The sequence below is a fragment of the Heloderma suspectum genome, chromosome 2, assembly GCF_057233095.1.
Source record: "Heloderma suspectum isolate Gila_16-S chromosome 2, 16-S_ref, whole genome shotgun sequence".
NCBI classification, from domain to species: Eukaryota; Metazoa; Chordata; class Lepidosauria; order Squamata; family Helodermatidae; genus Heloderma; species Heloderma suspectum.
Genome location: NC_139459.1, coordinates 352,011,311 through 352,034,535, shown reverse-complemented (window position 1 = coordinate 352,034,535; position 23,225 = coordinate 352,011,311). Strand labels below are relative to the sequence as shown.

The 23,225-nt window shown below is 45.2% G+C and overlaps 1 protein-coding gene across 1 annotated transcript; it reads right to left on the bottom strand.

Annotated features, from left to right (window-relative positions):
* Positions 1–3,099: 3,099 nt before the first annotated feature.
* Positions 3,100–21,741, bottom strand: LOC146355504 (vomeronasal type-2 receptor 26-like). The gene is made up of 4 exons (XM_084832567.1): positions 20,938–21,741; positions 20,038–20,265; positions 11,438–11,564; positions 3,100–4,063 (listed from the first exon to the last, which is right to left on the bottom strand). Exons 1-4 carry the CDS (start codon positions 21,682–21,684, stop codon positions 3,210–3,212), a joined length of 1,956 nt encoding a protein of 651 aa, XP_084688693.1. The 5' UTR covers positions 21,685–21,741; the 3' UTR covers positions 3,100–3,209.
* Positions 21,742–23,225: the final 1,484 nt, after the last annotated feature.

Sequence of the window (23,225 nt, the reverse complement as noted above, 5' to 3'; positions counted from 1 at the left end):
TGAAGTCCCCCATTACTACTACATCTTGCTTCCTTGAAACATTGGCTATTTGCTTTTCAAAAGTTTCATCCTTGTCTTCTCCTTGATTGGGTGGCCGGTAGTAGTCTCCGACCACCAGGTTCCTTTTATTCTTTGCTCCATTTATTTTGATCCAGATATAATGACAATGAAATAATCCTGAGACTCAGAATGAGCAAGGTATCTTTTCAGAAACAATTCTAGCATCCTTATGATGAACCAAATATCATTTCTGCTGCAGGCAAAGGAGGACTTTTTAAAAAATACATGTGGAGACATATAAGCTGCAAAAATTGGTTCTTTCACAATTATGTGTGGAAGGCGGGCTACAAAATCCATTAATTTCACATTGATAGTTTTAATACTGGAGCAGGTAAAACTGGTCCAATGACACCAGAAATCCACTAACATCCATTCATATTAGGTTTGTGCATTTGGTTTGGATGACTCCAGAGCCAACTCAGGCTGCTTCAGAGGTATCTGGGGCTCTCCCAAAGTGAAGCAGGTGTCCTCTGAGGCATTCAAAATCTAATTGGACTCATCCCCAAACATGGGGGAGCCTCGGAGTTCCCAGAAAACCCTCACAGACCCATCTCTTTGAAAATGTAGCATTTCCCCAAGCTCTCCATGTAAGGGGAGGGGAAAGGAAGAGGAGGGTGTGTATAATTATGTGACTAACATCTCTAGCTTCCAACCAGGGGATAACTCTTCTGGGGCTCTCCTTTGTATGATTTTAGAATTACAGAGTTGGAAGGAAGCTTGTAGATCATCTTGTCCAATGCATTGTTCAATCTAGACTCTCCCATGGAGGATACATCTATAGCATTCCTGCTATACGGACCTCCAGCCTCTACTCAAAAACCCCCAAGAAATGAGACCCCACCACCTCCCAAAGTAGCCTGTTCCACTGCTCAACAGCTCTGTATGGAAGCTTCCCTTCCTCAAGCATCAGCTAAAGTTCCCACACCCACCACAACAGCAGTTGCCCCTTACTGATCTCTGGACACCTGTTTTGCATCTTTTACAAGCATGGACAAGTGTGTTCTGATTAAGGATGGACGAAAGTCCCTTACCTGGTCCCGCAGCTGTTTTCGGTGGGGGGGGAGGCGCTCTGTTTCTCCCCCTGAAATTCTTGGGGGGGAGGCGCCCCATCCCTCCCCGCCAAAATTCTGGCCAGGGGGGAGTGCCCTGTCTCCCCGGCCGCGAAAGAAAAATGTTATGAAAAAAAAAAGTGATAGGCTATGTAACAATTTACGTAGCCTATCATGGCTAGATTTTCAAAGTCAGCCATGATAGGCTATGTAAATCTTTATGTAGCCTATCACAGCTGACTTTAAAAAAAAAAAGCGCATACACAAATGGTGGCACCCTTATTTTCGCCGTAGTCTACATAAATCTTTACATAGACTACCCGTGCCCAAATAAGGAACGCAAATGACGGCGCCCATGGGCGCCGCCATTTGCGTACGCACTTTTCTTTTTTTTTTCAAAGTCAGCCATGATAGGCTACATAAAGATTTACGTAGCCTATCACAGCTGACTTTTAAAATCTAGCCGTGATAGGCTACAAAAATCGTTACGTAGCCTATCACTTTTTTTTTTACTTTACTTTACTGGGAAATGGCGGTGATGGCAGCCGGTCGGAAGTCCAGCTGCCGCCGCCACCGCCGAAACACCGCCGGGACCCGCCGCCGAGAGGGACATTCGACAGAGGTAAGTCCCATCCTGGGGGGGGGGGTGTCGGAGAATTTCCCCACCAATTTCGGGGGGCCGAATGCGTTGGCATTCGGCCTCCCCAAGATTCATGGAGAAATTCTCTGACATCCCTAGTTCTGATAGTTCTGGTACTGCTGTTGCCATATCAGGCTTTGAGCTGGAGAGGAAGCTGCAGGTGATCCAATTCCCACTTGTATCCCACTTCTGGCACACAGGAAGGCCAACCAAGGACCAAGCGGACTTAAAGGCTCCTTGGGCCAATCTACACAGATGATTTAGTGGAATGCGAGAGCACATCACAGTCACTTGTGACACATGATGTTGTCACCAATCCTCAGCAATCCTGCAGCTTCCCTCTGGAAAAGGCGCATTTTTGGAAAGTCCTTTTAGTGCATCTTTTTTTACTTAAACACAGCTCCCATGCAGATCCAATGTAGTGTGCCTCTTCCTCCCCCCCCATTCCCTCTTTTCCCCCATTCACAGCAGGGTGCTTTTGGACACAGGCTTCTTTTTCCACTTAGCACTATTTCACGCTGTCTCATCCATTCACTATATCACCCTAGTGCTGTTTTCCCATTCACGATATGTAGCCTAGCACAGTAGCTACTTTACCCATTCACACTATACAGCCCATTTTTCCTATTCATCATAGCGTAGTAGCACTGTTCCAAACATTCAGAACAGCACAGCAGCTGCTTCACCCATTTACAGTATGCAGGCAGCTTTCCCCATTCATAATAGTGCAGTATCTTTTAATCTTTCACAATATCCCAGTGGTAGATGAGAGGGGAGAGGTGTAGAGCAAACAACAAGGACTTAAACTTCCGTGGGCAGGGTAGCATGGACAGGGGTGGGGAACAAGCCTCTTTCATTCACTGAGCAGCACCTTCACGTTGAAGATGTTCAGTTCTATTGGCTGGACCCAGCCCACCCAACCTCGAAATATGGCAGTTTCAAGCATGTGACACATGAAACTGGGTCTTTAGGTAACATATACTCTGCTTTTCTTACTTCATGTGCCCCTGGAAGACCGAAAGCAATTTCATGGAAATCCAGATATAACATGAAAGCGCTTCTCATACCATTTCCATGTAGATTGGCCCTTGGATTGGCCCATGTAGATTGGCCCCTAGAAACTCTTCCTTAATGCTGAAAGTGATGTTGGCCACATCCTCTAACACACACACTCTAAATCAGCCTTCCCCATCATTGCACACACACACACACACACACAGCCAGATCTGCTGGACAACTTTCAGCATCACCCAGCTAGCTAATTGTCAACATAGATAATTTCTTCTTGCAATGCATTTGGAAAGAAGAGAGATTTGTTAGAATAGCTAAGAAATGAAGTTCACTCCCAAAGCAGGTACATTGGTTTTTATTCCCACCATGCTGGACAAAATAAGTGTATTTCAATCATATGCACTCTTTTGGTTTCATCAGTAGATGTTCTTTTTTATTCAGATCTGGCCTCAATACATAATGTAGCATTTGGGGATGAAGATGCAACCCAGTAACCCTGAACTAGAGGCCAAGATAGAGAAGACCTGCACAGCTACCACATATTTCCCCTTGGTGCTCAGGTAGGCTGGCACAAAAGACACCCAAACACTGCAAAACACCAACATGCTGAAGGTGATCAACTTGGCTTCATTGAATGCCCCAGGCAGCTTCCTGGCTAGGAAAGCCACCGTGAAACAGACAGCAGCCAGAAAGCCCATGAAGCCAAGTGTGATATATAACATGATGACAGACCCTTCATTGCATTGCAGGATGATCTGCCCAGCTTGAGAATGCATGTCAGAGTCCAGAAATGGAGGAGACTTTCCCAGCCAGATAATGCAGATGACAACTTGAACACTAGAAGAAGAAATTACAAGAGAGTTTGCCAAACTGTTCCCCAACCATTTCTTCATCCTGTTTCCTGGTTTTGTGGCTAGAAATGCCACCACCACCAGGATAGTTTTTGCCAACAAACAAGAGATGGCAATTGAGAAGATGATGCTGAAGGCAGTTTGTCGGAGAAGGCAGGTGACCTTCTGGGGCCGACCAATGAATAGGAAGGAGGACAAGAAGGAAAGCAGGAGGGAGATGAGGAGCATGTAGGTGAGGTCCTGGTTGTTGGCTTTGACTACTGGAGTTTCTCGATATTTAATGAAGATTCCTAAAAGAAGACCAGTGGTGAGGGATAAGAAAAGGGAAAAGATGGTGAGGATGATCCCCAGTGTTCCTTCGTAGGAGAGGAAGTTGATCACCTTAGGAATACATAGTTCTCGGTCCTTGTTTGGATGTTGCTCATCTGGACACTTGTTGCAATGGCCTGCATCTGAAGAAGAAGAAGAAAAAAGACCAGCTGCAACATAATCCAGCCTTATCCAAACGGTAGTGCTCTGAAATGTTTTGGACTACAATTCCCAGTATTGCTGGCCATTGGGCATCGTGTTTTGGGCTGATGGCAGTTGAACTCCAGAACATCTATTGGGAATCAGGTTGGGGAATGCTGTTACAATCTATTTTATATTGTTTGAAGTCAGTCATCTGTTGCATTCTATAAAACAGGGGTGGACAGAAAGTAGATTTCATGACAGAAAGTAGATCTCCAGATGTTTTGGAATTCACATCCCAGCTTTCTCTCCATTGGCCATGTTAGCAGGAGCTTCTTGAAGTTGAATTCCAAACATTTGGAGATCTACTTTCTGCCCGCTCCTGCTCTAAAAAGATATGTTAGGTGTTGAAAGCATAGATGCCATGAGAGGAAGATGAAACAAGGATGGGGGAGAGAGCAAAAACTAACAATATGAATTACAGCTGTAAAATGGCCAGATTTCAGAATTCCATGTCACAGTATGTGGTAGCGGCTTGTAGCATTAAAAAAAAATGATTAGATACATTCATGGAGGTAAGGTCTATCAATACCTTGTGATCATGGTGTCTGTATGGTGGCATCCCCGTCCCTTTTCATCTTGTGTCATGTCTTTTTGTATTGTAAGCCTGTCAGCAGGGACAGTCTTTTTCTGATTGATTGTGAGCCACTCTGAGAGCCTTTATTTTTTTTTTTTTTGCTGACAAACAGGATAAAAATACCTTGAATAAACCAATAATAAATAACTATATACATCCTACAGATACAAAGGCAGTCTGTTTCTGCATACCATTTGATGACAGTAACAACAGGAGAGGCCTGTTGTCTTTATGTCCTGCTTATGGGCTTCTCCGGGTCACCTGGCTGGATGCTTTGGGAACAGGATGCGGGACAAGATAGTCCACTGATGTGAATCAACAGGCCTCTGCTTGTGTTCAGTGGCAGGGAAGATGTTTTGCATGGAGAAGGTTGCAAGGTCAGCCCTGTGCATCACCACCCCAAAAGGATCCACGAAAGAAGGTCCAGGAAAGCCCCTTGCCTGATATCTTGCCCGAGATTCTGGATTTCCTACCAAAGTCACTGTCTGAGTGAGTGGCCCCATTGTCCAGGAGCACTGTCAGTTGTCTGCTCTGGATGGGGTTATTCATCCCCCTGAAGGACCAGGTGTGTCATCTCAAAACTGGAATTCTGTGATGTGCTTTATGTGGGTCTGCCTTAAGGGGGTGTGGAAACACCCTTTGGTGCTGAACAACTGGCTTGGTTGGTAATGGGAGCAGCTTGTCACCAGCACATTACACCTATGCTGAGGGAACTAAACTGGCTGCCTATATGCTTGTGGGGCCATGTGTAAGGTTTTGGTACTCTTTGACAAAGCCCTAAACTACTCAGGTCCAGGATTCTTCCGAAAGCAACTGCCAAATTGCACATGATGCTGTCTTCAAAAAGACATTTCTCCAATGATGTATAAAGCAGTCAGTAGATGGGAGACTGGACGTGTCACAAACACACACAAGGGGAGCTCTGGTGCATCATGTTGAAGACTCCACTGACTCCATTACTTTAGGATATTTCTTTCTAGGGCTGTGCATGGACTCCACAGCCTGCTTCAGAGGCCAATTTGGAGCTTCCAAATCAGTCTCAATCAGCCCAAAGCAGATTGGGACTGATTTGGTGCTTCCAAATCAGTCCCAATCTGCTTTGGGCTGATTCGGATCTGACCCGACTAGCTTCGGTCTCAAGATCCGAACCAAGATTCAGATATCCAAATTATTCAGATGTTACATTTTCAAATTGATGTGCACTGGAAAACAGAAACAGCCATAACTTTTTTTAGTTTTTATTAGGGATGTCAGAGAATTTTGCCACAAATCTTGGGGAGGCCAAATGCCAGTGCATTCAGCCCCCCGAAATCGGTGGTGAAACAGTCTGCCCCCCCCCGTCCCCCCGGGATGGGACTTACCTTTGGCAAATCTTCCTGGCGGCGGTTCGGCGGCAGTTCGGCAGTGGTGCGGCAGCGGTGCGGTGGCGGTGCGGCGGCGGCGGATGCAGCAGCCGGTCTTCTGACCGGCTGCCACAGCTGCCATTTCCAGTTTAAAAAAAAAAAAAGTGATAGGCTATGTAAAGATTTACGTTGCCTATCACGGCTAGATTTTTTAAAAACACCGTGATAGGCTACGTAAATGTTTACGTAGCCTATCACGGCTGATTTAAAAGGGAAAAAAACCACACATACGCAAATGGCGGTGCCCATGGGCGCCGCCATTTGCATTCCTTATTTTGGCACGTCTTAGTCTACGTAAACATTTACGTAGACTAAGACAGCAAAAATAAGGGGAACGCAAATCGCGTAGACACTACGCTATTTGCGTTCCCCTTATTTTCGCTGTCTTAGTCTATGTAAATATTTACGTAGACTAAGACGTGCCAAAATAAGGAACACAAATGGCGGCACCCATGGGCACCGCCATTTGCGTATACTCGTTTTTTTTCTTTTAAATCAGCCGTAATAGGCTACGTAAACATTTACGTAGCCTATCACGGCTGACTGCAGGGACGCAAACGGCGGTGGCTACAGCCGCCGCCATTTGCGGAGCCGGCCGGCCAGGATTCGGGGGGGGAGGGACGGAGCGCCTCCTCCCCGGCCAGAATTTCGGGGGGAGGGACGGAGCGCCTCCCCCCTACCGCGAATGTCACCCTTCGGAAAGGTAAGTGACTTTCGTACATCCCTAGTTTTTATGAGAAATACATGACATTGGGACTTCTAGTTGGAACCAATGTCACCCTTGCAGCATCCCATGGAGTCTCTGTGGGATGCTATCTCAGACAGCTTTTTAAAAGGTTGAAAAACTTTTTCCTCTCTGCCCTGGAATTAAAAGGCAGCATTCTGGATAACATCTTGGAGAAAAAGTACTCCCCATGAGGCAGTGGGGGGGGGGGCTGGATTCCAGGATTATCTTCCCAGAGCTTAACCACCACAAAAAGCTGTGCTGAAACTCCTATTTAATAGGAGAAAACAGGGCTGACGTGTTCCATTGTAATATATAGATTAAGAAATATCAACAACACCTGAGGGATGGTTTAAGAATATCAACAATATTTGAGAATATTTGAGGACCTCCAAGATTTGTTTGAAGAGAAACATGGCTACACCGAGAAGAAAGGGGGTTGCATCGCCACCCACTCCTCCCATACCACCTTTGTCAAAAGCTCCGAGAACAGAAGATATAAGTGAATTATTTACTTTGATAAAAACTTTATCTTTGCAATTTGCGGAGCAAGCCAAGAGGTTGGATTTAATCCAAAATTCCATCACCGCCCTGCAAGGAGCTATGTATTTAATTAATGTTTCCTGGCAAAAAAGATGAAAGAGATGAAAGCTAATGAGCTACAAGATAGGCTCACAACGAATGAAATTACGACACAAGCTCTTTTAAAAAATATCTCTGCCAGAATTTCTCAACTGGAGGCCTTCGCACGCAGATCCAATGTACGTATTATTGGGATTAAAAATCTGCCTACTGATGTAAATTTGCCTACCTTTGTGGACAAGCTTTTGCATGAGATACTCCCTGTGCCATCTGATTATTTACTTGATATTGAGCAAGCATTTCATGTGCCAAGTGCTAAAGGGACTGACAATATGATTATAGTTCAATTTGCAAGGGTCTCCACAAAGAATTATATCCTATGTTTGGCAAGAGAGGGTGGAAGTCTTTTTTGGAAACAAGATAAAGTTATGTTGTTTCCAGATTATATCAAAGAGATGGCAAATAAAAGAAAGCAATTTATCAAGGCAAAGAATATGGCAGAACAAATGAACATGCAATATTATTTAAAATATCCTGCTACATTTTGCATTGTTTCTGAAGGTCAGACGAAGAAGTTCCTAAACCATGAAATGGCGGAGGCATGGCTGAATGTAAAAATGCATGAGATTTCTGGGGAATAAATTGTTGGCCTGCTTTCTTAATATAAGATTGATATGATATTGAAATGTAAGTTTGATTATTAAATTGCAATATTGTTAGTGATATAGGTATAGGTTTTAAAATAGAATGGCATCTGAAGCCCGTGGGTATTGGAGTTTAAATTTAACCCTTTGAAAGAGGAGAGGGAAGAGAGGAGAGGAAAAAGGAAGATTGCTTTTTTCTTTTCCTCTTTCCTTTCCTTTCCTTTCCTTTTCCTTTATTTTTCTTTTTGTTACTGTTGTGTCCTCATAAGAATATTCCATTGTTGGGAAACTGTGGTTTTTGATCAGGTTGTTTGTATTGTTTATTTCATTTATAAAGTCAAACTAAATTAAAAAGTATTTTCAAAAAAAGAGATAAATACATGACATTTGGCAATCTGGCAGCCCCAATGGAGGTGGCTGAACCTGCCAAACCTCAGACAGTTTGGCCCAGTAGCTGTTGTGCCAGGCAAGGGTAAAACTTGCATTTTTTTCAGGACATATCTACAAGCAAAGAGCTATAATTCTTCAGTGCTTCCACATAAGTGAATGAGATTGGGGCACCTGGCAGCCGCTATGGAGATGATTGAAGGGGCCAAATTTCAGCCAGTTTGGTCAACCAGTTTTTGTGCTAGCCATAGAGAAAATTTCCTTTTCTCAGAAATGAAAACAGAAGCTTAAAAACTGTCAGCCACACAGGGGATTAGAGACCCTAATCAGAAGGTGTTTAAGGAGACAATTAGGAGGTCACTATCACTAATCCCTGGTGTGTGTGTGGGGGGGGTTGAAGTGTAAAAGTACTTTCCTTTTGTCTGTCCTGAATCTGCCACTGACCTGAGGTTCTCATTAAGGGAAGAAAGAAAAATTAAACTTATCTTTGGCTGCAAATTGCAGTACACATTACCTGGAAAAGTCACAGTGACTGAACTCAGTGGGGCTTATTTATTAATTGCACTGCTGCACTTTCTCCACTCCATATAATTTTATAAACCTCCCCTGCCTTATTTGCCTTTCTTCTAAATTAAATAGCCCAAATATTGAAGCCTTTTATAGAGGACTTGTTCCAGCCCTCTGAACATTTTGGCGGCCTTTTCCCCAGATCGGTAAGATGAAACAAACATTTTTAAAAATAAATATAGCTTAGTCTGATCATATCAGGCCTACAATTCATTCCCCAGAAATCTCATTCATTTTAACATTCAGCCATGCCTCTGCCATTTCATGGTTTAGGAACTTCTTCATCTGACCTTCAGAAACAATGAAAAATGTAGCAGGATATTTTCAATAATATTGCATGTTCATTTGTTTTGCCATATTCTTCGCCTTGATGAATTGCTTTCTTTTATTCGCCACCTCTTTGATGTAATCTGGAAACAACATAACAGGGATGCAAATGGCGTAGTGTCCACCATTTGTGTCCCTGCCTTTTGCTGTGATAGGCTACGTAGATACTTACATAGCCTATCACAGCTTGGCAGGGACGTAAATGGTGGCCGGCGTAGCAGCCGCCATTTGCAGTGGCAGCCCGGCAGTGGCCAGAAGTCTGGCTGTGGCCGGCCCTGGCCAGGGGCTCTGTGGCCTTGCTGTGGAGTGGAGCCGGCCGGGGAGGATTCTGGGGGGGAGGGATGGATCACCTCCCCCCCACCGCGGACTGCCGGCTGGAACGGGATAAGTGTCTCACACACCTCTAGTGGGGAAAGGAAATAACACTAAAGCCTAACAGAAAAGGTTGTTTGTTTGTTTTTTTGTAGGGCTATGCACTGCTTTGGTCCAAAGCCCAAATAGTGGGGTGAAGTGGGCTGATTCATGGGTGCCTCAGCATGATACAAAGCCAATCAGGCCAGCACCAAGGCACCCTGAAACAAAGCGGCTCCTCCATGTATCAATTAAAGAGAGATCTGGCCACCAGTAAGGGAGGAGGAGGAGGAGGAGGAGGAAGTCAGCTTTGCTGTGAGTCAGCAAAGTCATTGTGAGAGAGGTGAGGTGGTGTTACTGGAGAGGAGAGGACTCTGAATATTACTTGTCTGGAGCAGTGGTCTCCAAATTGGGGTGCATGCACCCTAGGGTGGGCACAGAACAATCCATTGGGGCATGCAAGCTGCCTGATAATTGAGCAGTGGAAAGTTATAGCTCTTTGCTTTGAGTTTTTATGTGGAAAATATCAAATTTTACCTGCAGCTAGGACAAAAATCACTGGACCAAACTGTCTGAACTTTGGCAGGTGGGATGCTCTCAAGGATGGCTCAGAGGTCCCCCAATTTCATGTATGTATCATGAAAACTGAAAAAGGTATGGGCATTTGTGTTTTCCCATGCAAGTCAAGGGGAAAATGTTAAAAACTAGTGATTTGGCTGCCCAAATCTCACTGCGGATTCAGATCCAAGTCAAAGCAGACAGGGTTCAAATCAGTCCAAAGCGGCATCCGAAGTGAAGCACAGGGTCCATGCACAGCCCGATTTTTATATTCTTTGGTTCTTTATAAGAATATAGAGAGCTGAAAACTGGGAAGGGAAGGAATAGTAATTGAGAAGGGGCGAGTCGAAGAACAAGCAGTACAAAGCAAGGAAATGGACTGCAGGGATAAAAGTTCAGCCCTATGTGACCTAGAAAGTGACCTAGAGATGTCACTTTCCAAGTCTCAGTTCCCCCCCCCCAAAATCCCCATTCCCCTCTCCCCTCTCCCACTCCCTTCTCTAGCAAATTCTTGCATTTGCTCAGACAGGCCGTCTGGGGTTCACAATCATCCAGAGAGATCTGAAGCACTTTGGATTGCTTTGACCCACTTTGGATCACTCCTGACCTGCTTCAGATTCAGACCAAAGCAGCCCAAATCACCCCAATCTGCTTCGGAATTCAGGATTCAGACTGAAGCGGTGCACAGCCCTATTTCTTTTGATTCTCTTTGTGAAATTAGTTCACGAATATGTAAATAACTAACTACACAAACATCTGGAAAGGAACCACTGCCTAAAAGAACCCTTCTGAGAACATGACAGTCTGTGTTAGGGATGGCCCAATCGGGTCCCAGAGTCCTGTGGCCTCCCCGTCACCTGCTTCCCCGAGCCATGCCCGCTGAGCCCCCTGACCTGCTCAAACTGCTCCCCTGCAATTGCTGAGCTGCCCACATGTACCCTGGGCCTGACCCAGAGACCACTATGATCGTCGTTTTACAGGAGGGGGATGGCAATCGCAAAAATGTGCACATTTGATCTCATGCAAAATGGCACCATGAATGGCAGATATACATAAGATTACAAGTGTAAATGTCCCATGGGTCTGGGGCACGCGAGAAGGGCAGGAACCTGGCATGCCCAGATGGGGGGGCACCTGAACAGCGCTAATCAGTGTGCCATTTTCCCAAGCAGCAGCTCTTGGCTCTGGTCACCTACCTTCCTGAGTGGAGATGGTTCCTTCTGAACATGGGGAACAAGCATAGCAACAGATGGGCTCGCCTTCCTTAATCAGCTTGGCATATCCAGGCCGACAACTTTCAGTACATCTAGAAAATGGCACGGTCTAACCATCAAAAGAATACAGGAAAATTACTTGGTCTGAAAGTTGTATTTATGTCAGTGGAAATTAGGTATGCATTTGTGTAACAGGGAACCTTTTGTTAGTCCCATACCTGATTTTGTCACCCTGACCCCTAGCTTCCCCCCACATTTTCATGGCTGTCCTTGTGTTGATGGAACAAAGGGAGAGGCTGTCTGGAATCTGCTGCTTCAACAATTTAGTCCACAATCCTGTGCATTTTTTAAAAAGTTCTACATCTCATAAGAACATAAGAATAGAAGAAAATAAGAAGAGCCATGCTGGATTAGACCAAGAGTCCATCTAGCCCAGCATTCTGTTCATACAGTGGCCAACCAGCTGTCGACTGGGAACCCATGAGCAGGACACGAGTGCAACAGCACCCTCCTGCCCATTTTCCCCAGCAACTGGTGTACATAGGCTTACTGCCTCTGATACCAGAGGTAGCACATAGCTATCAGGACTAGTGCCATTGATAGCCTTCTCCTCCACGTGTTTATCTAACCCCTTTTAAAACCATTCAAATTGGTGGCATTCACTACATCATGAGGTAACAAATTCCACTATGCTCTGTGTAAAAAAGTCTTTCTTTTTATCTGTCTTTAACCACCCACCAATCAGCTTCATGGGATGACCCCAGGTTCTAGTATTTTCAAAAGGGGGAGAAATATGTCTCCTTATCCACATTCTCCAGACCATGCATAATTCTGTAGACCTCTATCATGTCTCCTCTTACCCTCCTTTCTTCCATTTTAAACAATCCCAACTGTTCTGACCTTCTGTCATAGGGGAGATGCTCCAGCCCTTTGATAATTTAGTTGCCCCTTTCTGCACTATTCCCAGATCTACAATATCTTTTTTTTAGATAAGGGGACCAGAAGTGTACACAGTATTCCAAGTGTGGTTGCACCATAGATTTGTACAAAGTCAGTATGATATTGGCAGTTTTATTCTCAATTCCTTTGCTACTTATGCCTAACATGGAGTTTGCCTTTTTTTACAGCAGCCACAACTGAGTTATCATTTCCTTCGAGATGTCCACCACAACCCCATGATCTCTTTCTTGATTGGTCACCAGTAGGTCAGATCCCATCAGCTTATACTTGAAGTTGGGGTTTTTTTTGGCCCCAACATACTTCACTTTACACTTGCTTACATTGAATGGTATTTGCCATTTGGATGGCCATTCTCCCAGTTTAGAGAGATAGTTTCAAAGCTCCCAATCCCATTTTTTGTTTTAACCACCCTAAACAATTCAGTGTCATTGGCAAACTTGGCCACTTCACTGCTCACTCCTAATTCCAGATTACTTATGTGCATGTTGAAAAGCATTGGTCTCAATACAGATACCAATGAGACACCACTACTTACATCCCTCCATTGGGTAAACTTACCATTTATTCCTTTTCCTTGCTTTCCATTCTTTAACCAGCTACTGATCCATAAGAGGACCTGTCCTCTTATTCCACGAAAGCTAAGTTTGCTCAGGAGTCTTGGTGAGGGACTTGTTCAAAAGCCTTTTAGAAGTCCAAGTCAACAACGTCTATCACATCACCCCTGTCTACATGTTTACTGACTCTCTCCAAGAACTCTAAAAGGTTAGTGAGACAGGACTTATCTTTGCGGAAGCCATGTTGATTCTTTTCCAGAAGGGCTTGTCCTTCTATATGCTTACTGATTTTATCTTTAATAATCCTTTCAACCAACTTACCCAAAACAGATGTTAAGCTAACCAGCCTGTAGTTTCCTGGATCCCCTATGGATCACTTTTTGAAAATTGGTGTTACATTTCCCTTCTTCCAGTCCTCTGGTATAGAGGCTGATCTTAGGGTCATGTTGCATATTTTGGTTAGAAGACCAGCATTTTCATATCTGAGTAAGGATGGACGAAAGTCCCTTACCTGGTCCTGCAGCTGTTTTCAGTGGGGGGGAGAGGCGCTCCGTTTCTCCCCCCAAAATTCTTGGCGGGGGGGAGGCGCCCTGCCCCTCCCAGCCAAAATTCAGGCTGGGGGGGAGGCATCCCATCCCTCACCGCCAAAATTCTGGCCGGGGGGGAGCGCCCCGTCTCCCCGGCCGTGAAATAGAAAAGTAAATTATTAAAAAAAAAAACATGATAGGCTACGTAACAATTTACGTAGCCTATCACAGCTAGATTTTCAAAGTCAGCCGTGATAGACTACGTAAATCTTTACGTAGCCTATCACGGCTGACTTTGAAAAAAAAAAGCGCGTATGCAAATGGTGGCGCCCATGGGCGCCGCCATTTGCGTTCCTTATTTGGGCATGGGTAGTCTACGTAAAGATTTACGTAGACTACGGCGAAAATAAGGGCAACACTATTCAAAACACTTTTTGACATCTCTTATTGTCTGCTTGCATCGCCTTTGTGCAACTTTGTGCACCCTTTTGTTTTCCTCACCTCGACAAGACTTCCATTTTCTGAAGGAAGCCTTCTTTTCTCTAATAACTCCCTTGACACTGCTCGTTAGCCATGCCAGTGACCTCTTGGACTTGGTGCTACCTTTCCTAACCTGTGGTATATATTCAGCTGAGCTTCTGTTATTGTGCTTTTCAGCAACCTCCAAGCATTTTGAAAGGATTTAACCCTCTTGATTCCCCCTTTCAACTCCCTGTTCACCAGTTCCTGAACAATTTCCCACTTAAATATATATTAGATCTGATACTACTGTGGTCACTGTTTCCTATTGGTTCAGCAACATTTACATTTCATTGTAGGTCCCGGGTGATCCCATTTAGGATTAAATCCAGAGTCGCCTCCCCTCTGGTCGGTTCCATGACCAACTGTTCTTAGGGCACAGTCCTTAGGGGATAGAGAAATTTGATTTCTTTGTCATGACTGGAACATGCATTTATCCAGTAAATGTGGGGGTAATTAAAGTCACCCATTATTACAACATTTCCTTGTTTGGAGGCCTCCCTGATTTCATGTTCCATCTCAAGGTCAATTTTAGCATTCTGGTCTGGGGACAATAGCACCTTCCCATCACTAACTTAGTTTTAGAGCCTGGTATTGTCACTAGGGTTGTGCAAAATCACCCCCATCCGGGTTCTCCAGTTCTCCAGATGCCCCCCTGCTCCCGTTCTCCAGTCCCTGAATGGTGCTTGAGCCCCTCCCATGCTCAGCAAGCAGCCCAGACTCACCCCAGCATCCTCGTTGAGCTCTTTTGTCACCGTTTTTTTTTTTTAATGCAATGGCAATTGCAAAACTGTGCATGTTTTTGTGTGTAAAGTAGGGATGGACGAAAGGGACTTACCTTGTCCTGCAGCGTGCTTCGCGGTGGGGGGGAGGCACTTCAGTTCTCCCCCCAAAGTTCAGGCGAGGGGGGGAGGTGCCCTGCCTCGCCCGGCCAAAACTGAGGCTGGGGGGGAGGCGCCCCATTCCTTGCCGGCGAAATTCAGGCCAGGGAGGAGCGCCCTGTCTCCCTGGCCACGAAAAGAAATGTAAAAAACCAAAACAAAACACACACCCGTGATAGGCTACGTAATGATTTGCGTAGCCTATCACGGCTAGATTTCCAAAGTCAGCCGTGATAGGCTACGTAAATCTTCACGTAGCCTATCACGGGTGACTTTGGGGGAAAAAAAAAAGCACGTACGCAAATGGCGGCGCCCCATGGGCACCGCCATTTGCATTCCTTATTTTGGCACGTCTAGTCTACGTAAAGATTTACGTAGACTACAGCGAAAATAAGGGCAGTGCAAATAGCGTTCCCTTATTTTCACCGTAGTCTATGTAAATCTTTACATAGACTACCACTGTCCAAATAAGGAACACAAATGGTGACGCCCATGGGCCGCCGCCATTTGCGTACGCGCTTTTTCTTTTTTTCTTCAAAGTCACCCGTGGCAATCTGGCCACGTGATCTGGCCACTTTGGCAATCTAGCCGTGATAGGCTATGTAAATCATCACATAGTCTATCACAGGTGTGTGTTTTTTTTTACTTTACTTTTTTATTTTGTAATGGCGGCGGCGGCAGCTGGTCGGGAGACCGGCCGCCGCCCCCGCCCCCGCTGAACCACCGCCGAACCGCCGCCGGGACCCACCGCCGAGAGGGACATTCGCCGAAGGTAAGTCCCATCCCGGGGGGGGGGTGGGGGGCCGAAGGAGAATTTCCCCACCAATTTCGGGGGGCCGAATGCGTCGGCACTCGGCCTCCCGTAGATTCGTGGAGAAATTCTCTGCCATCCCTGGTGTGAAGGTGCACATTTGCATGTGGCAAAAATGTACATCTTTCAAAAAATGCACATTTCCCACATACGTAATTATGCTCATTCGTAAAAATGCATTTTCACATGTACACAAATATGCAGATTTTTGTGATTGCAATTTTATTTCTCAAGAAATGGTGACCACGAAGCTCAGCAAGGCTGCTGGGATGAGTGCAGGCCAGTTGCCAAGAGTGGGCAGGGGGCGGTATAGGCAGAGGATCGTCAAGCTTGGCTTGGGGGTGTGGGCAGGGGCAGTTCTGTCAGATTTCCAGACTAAATCAGGCACTCACACCATCCCTAATTGTCACCCACAGCACTTACGTAGACTACAGCAAAAATAAGGGCAATGCTACGTAAATCTTTACGTAGACTACCCGGGCCCAAATAAGGAACGCAAATGGCGGTGCCCATGGGTGCCGCCATTTGCATATGCGCTTTTTTGTTGTTGTTCCAAAGTCACCCGTGATAGGCTACATAATGATTTACGTAGTCTATCACAGCTGACTTTGGAAATCTAGCCGTGATAGGCTACGCAAATCGTTACGTAGCCTATCACGGGTGTTTGTTTTGTTTTGTTTTGTTTTTTTACTTTTTTTCGTGGCCGGGGAGACAGGACGCTCCTCCCTGGCCTGAATTTCACCAGCGAGGGATGGGGCGCCTCCCCCCCAGCCTGAATTTCAGCTGGGCGAGGCGGGGCGCCTCCCCCCCTTGCCTGAACTTTGGGGGGAGAACCAAAGCGCCTCCCCCCCACCGCGAAGCACACTGCGGGACAAGGTAAGTCCCTTTCCTCCATCCCTAAGGACAGGGGAGGCAGCTACACAAGATGGTGGTGGTGGTGGATGATGACGATGATGATGACGATGATGATGAGGACAATGATGATGATGATATCCTCAGAGCCACACAGAAAAGCAGTCTTTGGCACCTGGCAACAAACTGTGTAAATGCTCACATTTCAACTCTTTGAATGACCACAAAGATACATCTGGCCATTAAACACTAACACATTCACTCTGGCCAAGTTGTATAGGCACTGTTTACTTCATCAGATCCAGATGGACCTGTTTTCATGCCTATTAAGAACTAACAGTGAGAACTTGCACAGTACAAAAATCCAGCTTACTCACAAGTAAGGAGGACTGGAGTACTCAGGACTAAGTATGGGAACGCATACCTGCAAAGCTGAGGGTGTGGGGTTTTGTGGTGGTATAATGATAAAGGATTTGGGAGTGGATGAAACAAAAAAAAATTGCAAAAGACACCAAAGACAGTGTTTTTAAAAGCACCAAAAAGGAACACACAAAGACATTTTACCACCTTCAGTTAATATATCCAGAAATCTCTTTCTCTGTCTGTCTTTCAGTAACACACACATATACACAAACAGAGCCCCCACCCCACCCTTTCACACAGAACATCCATGCCTTAAAGCAAATTTGGGCCAGCACCTGCACAGGTGACCCAGGTATTTCCATACAATGGCACAGATGAGGGGAGGCAGGAAGTTCTTTCCCTACATTGCCCCGTTTCCCTGCCCTCACTGTTGCCTTCTGTGACATGGGCAATTTATGATGGCCATGCCCGCCAGAACACCATTTTGAAACTGGGCACACCCTCTCATGGAAGCCATTTTGTGACAGCCCCCACAAGAGTTTGCAACATTCCAAATATGCCTTGTAAACGAGATGGGGGAACACTGGCCTAGCAAACTTCACAGCAGTCCTCCAAGGGTGCTTTAAAATAATGCTTAATCTTTTCTACTCACAGTCACACCTTTTATTTTAGTATAAATGAATGGGTTAGGAAACACATCTTCAAGTATTATGTACAGTAGCTTACAAGCTGATAAATCTTAAGGCTGCAATCCCACATCCACTTGCCTGGGAGTCACCCCAGCTGAACTCACTGGGCAAGCCTTATTGAACTCAGTGGGATACATTTTGCATTTGACATATATAATTGCCTAGGAATGTATAGAAATTAGGGCTGTGCGCCGCCTTGGTCCAAAGCCTGAATAACAAGGTGAAGTGGCCTGATTCAGAGGTGCCTTAGTGTGATATGAGGTAGATTAGAACAGCACTGAGGTGCCCTGAAGCGATGTGGCTCGCCGATGAGGAGCCTCATCCAACTTGGAGATTCGTAGCTCTTTTGCTGCCTTCTGAGCAGCCCAGGTAGCCTGGAATGAAATGTATCAACTTGAGAGAGATCCAGAAGGGGCAGAAGAGGAGGAGGGAGGGACCTTTGCTTGGGCTTATTATGCGAGAGGTGGTGTTACTAGAGAGGAGAGGATCTGAACATTATTCGCCTAGAACAGTGGTCTCCAAAGTGGGGTGCACACATCCCGGGGGGGCACAAGATGATCCATTGGGGTGCGTGAGCTGCCTGATAGTGAAGCAGCCTCCCTCTGCCCTGATGAGCAGCTGTTTTGTGCAATGGTGGTGATGGTGGCAGAAGCAGCAGGATGGGAGGGGAGCCTAGATGGAAGCTCCATGGCATTTCTCCCTCAGCTCCAGTCCTACCCTGCCTTTGCTGCAGCCACCGACAGCCACTGTGCCAGTCTCTGCCAGGCACGCTGAGGATGTTGCAGCACCGGAGCAGCTGGCATCCTGCCAGAGGAGAGCGGGAAGGAGATCAACCCTTCCCACTCTCCTTTGGCAGAATGAAACCAAGAGGAAAGCATGTGCTATGACTGCTATGTTGGGCTCTCCCCACCCAGCCTTCCGTAATAGGTTTACCATTCACTATTCTTGTTGGTTCATTTAAAATTCCAGAAAAAATCACTGTACTTGCTTATCTGTCCCCCCCACCATCTTTTCAATTCTCTCTCAAGCATTAGTTTGCCCTTGCTTTGATTCTGTCTAGATTATATATAAAAAGAGATTGAGATTGAGATTGAGATTGAGAGAGAGAGAGAGAGAGAGAGAGAGCATTCCTTTCCTTGTTCTTGGATCCCCTCCACCACCACCTCTTCTCAGTTCCTGTATTCCTTCCCTTCCCATTTTTAATTTTTTTTCCCTTCAAATTTTTAAAAACCCTTTCTCTTCTGTTAGGATTATAGATAGTGTCCCCCTGCCCCTTGCTTGTAGTTTAATGTTTGCTCTTCTTTGGCTCTTATATCTGTGTATGTGTGTGTGCTTGTGCTGTGTGGACAAGCAAACTGTGTGTGTCAGAGGACTACACACAGTCCACATTTCCAAAAACAGTGGGCGATGCACTATACACACATTAACAGCTATTACTTAAATTATATAATTCTATGCTGTATGGCAAAGCAAGCCAGCCCAATATGAGGCATCTTCAGGGTGTTGTTGGCAGGGGCAGAGCACTGTCCTCTCTCAAGAATAAGATATGCCCTGGTGGGCTACGTATTTTCCTGTTTCAAGAATAATATGCCCTGGTGGGCAAGACATTGCTGACTCATTCCTGGGGTGCTCTTCCATATAGAATATGAGGTCAGCGCTCGTTGGCATTTAATAGCTCTAGAACTACCACAATTGCCATCTGGCAGGGTTGCTGTGTCTTCTGCCTCTATCACACAAGACAACTGAGAGCCTGAGGTCACTGAAACTGACAGCAGGGATTTGGAATAGCAGTGACCTCCTCCGCTTCAAGACCTAACTTCTCTGTTTATTCTGAGTTTGGTTGGAGTTTCTGAGATAGCATAATTTGCCTGTGCCTAGCACAAAACCTCCTTGGCCAAACTGTCTGAAATTTGGCAGATGGACACTCCTCCTAGGGGGCTGATAGTTCCCTGAATACCATGCACTTCTGTGCAATCAGTGAAAAGTTACAGCTCTTTGACTTGAGAGTTTTTGTGGAAAGAATCAAATTCCATCTGCGTGTTGCACAAAAATTACTGAGCCAAACTGAGTGAACTTTGGGTGATGGACTGTTGTCCAGAAGGGCTGAGAGATCCACAGATTTCATGTATGTATCATAAAAACTGAAAAGTTACAGCCATTTGTGTTTTCCCATGCAAGTCAATGGGAAACCACCAAAAACAAGTGATTTAGACATCCGAATCTCGCTTTGGATGCAGATCCAAGTCAAAATGGATTGGGTCCAAATTGGTCCAAAGCAAAGTGGGACTGCTTCATAAGGTCCAACGTGGCACCTGAAGTGAAGCAGGGGGCCAGTGCACAGCCCTAATTGAAATGCAATAAATAAATAAATAAATACATGAATAAAATATTAAGGGGCATCAAATAAAAAAAGTAATTTCTCCTACCTGGTTAAACTTCTTGGGCCACACAATGGCATTCTGATCAATGGTGAACTTGATCTCTGAGGAGGCCTGTCTCTCTAGACTCCCAACTTCCACTGTAGCAGTAGACATATTGGGAAAAACCACCCAGTTCACAATGTAAAAGTCAGATGCCAGTTCCCCATCCTCATCCATATAAGCTCCATCCATGGAAGTATTGTAAAGATGGAATTTTCTCAGGAAAGGGTGTAGCTAGAATGTCATAGAAAAAAAACACACACAATTAGGAATTTCTGGGAAGTCTGTGGTACATCTTGGGTCTGCCCATTTGGAGCTGTACGCTACACTGATCCTTCCAGGGCTCTGAGCCCAGTTCAGTTATTATGGAAGGAAAACAATATCTTAGCCTATATGCAGTTATATTCACAGTCAAGCAAGGACAGTTACATTCACAGTCAAGCAACTGTGGGTAGATCTTCCCTTGACCTAAGCCACTCCCAACAGTGCAGCCTCTGCAAGAGACCCCAACACCATAAATGGAGACCACGCCTGCTACCTCTACTTGGCAGATTGTAGAATAGCTGGGTAGGTGATACACCCATGGAATCTTCATTTGGTTCTGGACACCTTTTCAAAAGAATAAACACTCAAAACTTGAAGGATTTCAGGCTGGGGCACCTGATAGACTAAAGTAACTCTTCCATACAGACTTGCCTCCACGTGGGTTGAAATCCCCACTATGGTTTTCCTATGAAACTCACTAGATTGCCTTGGCCAGCCACCAACTCTCAGCTTCACATAACCTACAGGTCTTTTCTGGGGACAAAAATGGGAAAGGGTTAGATGTGCCACCTTGAGCTCCTTGGAGGAAAGGTAAGGTATAAATTTGATCAATAAATGAAATGTGTGAAGGAGAACGAATACCTGCCATGACTGTGCCCTTTGAAGTTCCTGCTTCTCTCCCCCCACCACTCGCACTCCATTCAATGGGGAAGAGAATGCAGCATGTAAGGTCCATGCCACAGCCTGGATGGAACTGTAAATACTGTAGGTGTCTTGAGACAGGATTCTTTCAGTCACTTCCTGGGACAGGTTCTCCCAGTTCTCTTTTTCTCTGCATCTTTCCCAGACTTTCACAGACAGCACGTGACTGGAATATAAACAATGAAATGCTGTCTCCCCAAACTGCTTGATGGCAACAGCAAATGATTCAAAATTGTCATGTTGTGTCCTTCTGTCTTTCTTGATTAAGAAGGACAAGGAAACATGGCTGTGCTGGATATCAAACATTTTGTACATGAAGCTGACACTGAGTTCCAGCAGAGCCGTTGCAATCCATACTTTCCCCACAGTCGATTTTTTGGTCTTCTCAACTTGCTGCATTATTAAAAGTAGAGTGTATATGATCTGAGAGTCCACTGGACAAACAACTACACTGACCTGAGTTTTTACAAAACATGAAACCATGTCAAATATCCTATTCCAGTCCAGCACTGGAATGCTTCCCGAGAAGGCAATGCAAATTCCATTCCTGATGACCACAGGTGTGAAGCTGCTCATGAACTTTTCTCCGTTGTCATTGTCTGGAGCCAGCAGACCGATCCAAGTCCATCTGAAATGCAGGAGGAGTTTGATAATCCCCAGGTACGGAGGTTCTGGTTTGGGGACCATCCGGTACAAAAAAGGGATCTTGTGTCTCTGCTTGGGAACTTGACTGACAAAACCATAACTGACCTAGTAAAGAGGGAAAGAGATTGGGGATTTTCAAAAATGATTCACTTTTTCACACTTCCGTCAATGGGGGGAAAGTGCACACTTTTGAAAACTATGCATAGAAATACACACTTTTCCCATTTGAATGAGCTGAAAAGCAAGTCAAAAACAAAACAAGCTTTGAAGTGGATTTGGGCGAATTTCAGCGACTTTGAAAATTGGTGGGTCTACCGTCCCCATTTCATGGACAGTAAACTGATTCGGCTCAGACAAAACTAACTTGGCCAAGAAAAGTAAGAGGCACAGGAGGAGTCTGAGCCCCAAATCACATAGTTGTTCCCACAAAGCAAGCAAATAGAATGGTGATGCTTCGAGAAACACACACATGGCCGAAACACCACACGCATATGCTGCTGGGATCTGAGCTAGCATTGCTTGAGAAAGGAAGAGACCGTGGGCTGCGGTGAACAACCCCATGAAGATGTTGACCCAGTGTGTGGCAGCCATGAAAAAGGCGAATTCTATGATGGTCATAATTAGAAAAAAAATGTTTGAATATAAAATGTTAAACATCATACCAACCTTCTACAAATCTATAGTGGATGAAACACCAAAAAAAGGACTTGTACCTATTCATATGAACGTTGGCAGGTCCTATTCCCTCTGAAGCAGAAACTAGCCCTGCAAATGTGATCAAAATCTACCAAGAAATAAACAAGTTTAACAAGTAGAGAACAGCTCTGATAGCGCCCAATAATTGTCTTCAGACACATGTAGGAAGAAAGCCAGACTATGAAGCACATGGTCTTCGATGTCTATATACTAATGCCCAGAGTATGGGAAACAAACAGAACAAACTTGAACTCTTAATACAAGAGGGAAATTATGACCTGATAGGTATAACTGAGACTTGGTGGGATGACTCTCATGACTGGAATACAGCAATTGAAGGATATAACTTGTTCAAAAAGAACAGGAGGAACAGAAAGGGAGGTGGGGTTGCACTGTATGTGAAAAATACAGATCTCTGCACAGAAATACAGGAGGAGGAGCTTGGTAGCCCCATCAAGAGCATCTGGGTTGAAATAAATGGAGCAAAGAATAAAAGGAACCTGGTGGTCGGAGTCTACTACTGGGCGGTCACCCAATCAAGGAGAAGACAAGGATGAAACTTTTGAAAAGCAAATAGCCAATGTTTTAAGGAAGCATGATGTAGAAGTAATGGGGGACTTCAATTTCCCCGATATTTGTTGGGAGACAAATTCTGCAAAACATGGCCCCTCCAGAAAATTCCTGACTTGTGTGGTGGATAACTTCCTCCTACAGAAAGTAGAGGAAGGAACTAGAGGATCGGCTATCCTTGACTTGATCCTAACCAACAGAGATGACTTAGTGGATCAAGTAGCAGTTACAGGAACTCTGGGGGAAAGCGACCATGTTGTACTTGAGTTCTTGGTTCTAAGGGAAGCAAAAGCCGAGTGTAGTCAAACACGTACCCT